Source organism: Limulus polyphemus, unplaced genomic scaffold (genome assembly GCF_000517525.1).
Source record: "Limulus polyphemus unplaced genomic scaffold, Limulus_polyphemus-2.1.2 Scaffold5531, whole genome shotgun sequence".
NCBI lineage: Eukaryota > Metazoa > Arthropoda > Merostomata > Xiphosura > Limulidae > Limulus > Limulus polyphemus.
In genome coordinates, this window is record NW_013671141.1 from 40,741 (window position 1) to 43,921 (window position 3,181).

General features: G+C 33.7%; 1 protein-coding gene across 1 annotated transcript in view; it reads right to left on the bottom strand.

The window, feature by feature from the left end:
- Positions 1-3,181, bottom strand: part of LOC106472693 (ionotropic receptor 25a-like) — a gene marked incomplete at its 5' end in the record, with an annotated part of 49,178 nt that overhangs the window by 23,345 nt on the left and 22,652 nt on the right. The window contains one exon of the mRNA XM_013933345.2: positions 2,265-2,514. Within this exon, the coding sequence (XP_013788799.1) occupies positions 2,265-2,514 (250 nt within the window). The remainder of the gene's footprint in view (positions 1-2,264; positions 2,515-3,181) is intronic.

The window sequence follows — 3,181 nt, forward strand, 5'->3', positions numbered from 1 at the left end:
ACCAGCTTTGGCCACTTCTGCAGTCGTTAATCTGGGATCCATTTCGATGTTCCTCTTTACAGCCCTTTTTGTCCTCTCCGATGGACCAGGACGACCCGGACGCTGCTCAGTTGTTTCCTTGCCGTGTTTCCTGAACTGCACGATGATTCTGTTGACTGTCGAAAGCGGTATTCCCAAATTCTGCGAAATTTGTCGCTGACTTATTCCACCATCTGCTTGACCAACTATCTCGAATCTGACAATTCGAGAGAACCTTGAGTTTTAGGCATGTTGTAGCACAAGATAATTAGTGTGCGGACCATTTTCATTTGTATAGTGCTCTGTGAACACAAATTAGTTAACATAAGTCAGTTAAATGGCGAAAAATTAGATGTCTATTTACTTGTGACCACTCAGTGTATATGTTTAAGTTGAAATGGGGGTGGTCAGCAAGTGTTAGCACTAGTCGCTTTGGGCAAGTCTAACATTACTGAACTCTCTGAATAACCACAAGTTCAGTCAGTCTGAAAGAATAACAACTAAGTGCCAATAAAATAAATTGTCCAGCATTTAAAGCAAGGAAACGCACAGAAGAAAGTATAATCAGGTAAGGGTTAATAATGCTTTAAACATTTAAACATATAGTGAGAAGAAAGTATAATCAGGTAAGGTTTAACACTGCTTTGACATTTTAAACATATGGCGAGAAGAAAGTATAATGAGGTAAGGGTTAAGGCTGCTTTAAACATATGGTGAGAAGAAAGTATAATCAAGTAAGGGTTAAGGTTGTTTTAATGCTTTAAATATATGGTGAAAAGAAAGTATAATCAGGTAAAGGTTAAGGCTGCTTTAACCCTTTAAACACATGGTGAGAAGAAAGTATAATGAGGTAAGGGTTAAGGTTGTTTTAATGCTTTAAACATATGGTGAGAAGAAAGTATAATCAGGTAAAGGTTAAGGCTGCTTTAATGCTGTAAACATCTGACAAAAAGAACGTAAAACTAGTTAAAGATTAAGGCTGCTTTAATGTTTTAAAGTTATGTTTGCAAGAAAACAAAATTACTTAAGGGTTCAGTTTGACAGTTAGCTTTAATTCGTTAAATATGTGGTGATAAGAAAATATAACCAATGAAAACTCCAGGCTGTTTTAATACCTTAAACATATTGTGATTGTAAATAAAAATCAGTTAAAAGCCAATTTACTTTCGTATTTCAAATGTTATAAATAAAATCCATAAAGGACTCAGCTGGCTGCTATACAGCACATATTAACTGTTGTTAGCTATTAGAACATATTAAATGTTCTAATACTTTATTATCTTTGAAGTTTCATTACGGAATATGGCTGTTAATTTAAACTATTTAGTTTTTAAGTTACCTCTTTAAATGTAATATTTGTTTTTGAGCAATTGTTATTTACTTCAAGGGACTAGGCTGTTTCCAAAACAACAATCAAACATTAAACACTTTCTTAAATAGTACATATTGTAAAGGAGAGAGAAATATTGACGTCTCTGAAATATGTTTCGTGCTACAAGATGTAGCAGAAGCTGTAATACCAAACAATAGTAAACAGAGGCGTAACTTGAACAAAAAAAAACACAGTGATAAAAAATATAAATGAAAAGATACATGGGAAGAATGGTTTTAACTAAATTAACATACACCTATCAATGAAAAGATACTTGAGAAGAAGGGTTTTAACTAGATTAACATACAGCTATCAATGAAAAGATACTTGAGAAGAAGGGTTTTAACTAGATTAACATACAGCTATCAATGAAAGGATACATGAGAAGAAGGGTTTTAACTAGATTAACATACAGCTATCAATGAAAGGATACGTGAGAAGCAATGTTTTAACTAAGCTAACCTACAACTAGCTGTTTTTGTTTCAATTTTTGTGTATGTTTGTTTGCTGTTGTTGTTTTTTTTTGGGGGGTGGTGCAAGGGGAGAACTGGGTACCGGTTGACACCCGGCCCCGGCCAAAGCTTAGTGACCCGGACCCGGTATTCAGCCAAATTTTACTAAACGTGCAACCCTAGTTTTAACTAAGCTAGCATACAACTATCAGTGAAAAGATACGTGAGAAAACGAGTTTTAAGTAAACTAATATACAGCTGTCAGTGAAAGGATACGTGATAAGCAAGGTTTTAACTAAACTAATATACAACTATCAGTGAAAAGATACGTGAGAAAACGGGTTTTATCTAAGCTAACATACAGCTATCAGTGAAAAGATACGTGAAAAGCAAGGTTTTAACTAAGCTAGCATACAACTTACTCATAAAATCGTTCCTCAATGTACGCCATTCGTTCAAAATACGTCTGAGAAGAGCTTCCTTTTTGCGGCGCGTATTTTATTTTATATTGATTTGCTAAATCGTCGAGAGAGGTTATGGGGGAGTCTAATCTGGACACAGTCAGAAACGCAGCTAGATTAGCGGTGTAGGAGGCGATGATAATAAACCCGAACAGCCACCAAGTGGCTGCTACTAGACGTCCTGAAAGGTTTCTTGGAGCTTCGCCACCACCTGTATGTTAGCAAAACCATACATATAATATTTTTTCGTAAAAATTCCATGTACTTCCATCAGCTTGAATTTTTTGTTTGCTTATAAATGTCATAATATTTTCAAAAACACTTATAAAGTAATAGCACTTTACAAAGAAATTTCGATAACATGTTAAAACAAATATATGTAGGATGCCTGAATTTGAAAACACAATAAAAATTCCGTGTAATACGACTATCTGTGAATCAATAAGTAGTTTTTAATGAGAAATCATTATTCAAATTTTGATTAAGTAAACATATATATAATAAAGTAAGTTTTTCTTGCATCATTTCATCGAAGTTAAAGGAAGAACCTTCACTTTTACATTTACACGGTACACCTTTTGACAATAATACACGTTACACACGATACCGAAATGTGTATTGTTACCTATTTGTTACAGAGGATATTCCGAAACAGACAGAAGATTAGAGTGGCAAATACGAGTTCCAGTGGATTGTGGTATTATTACCGTTGTATTATTATTAATTGCTGATTAAACTTTAAAGACAAGTTTTTTAAAAACTAATACTCATAATTCCACACGCCATATACATTAAAAACAGTTATTTATTTAAAGATAATTCTTTTTTTACAACATGTATATGGCGAAAATTTTCAATATAGACTGATGAAAGCTGGT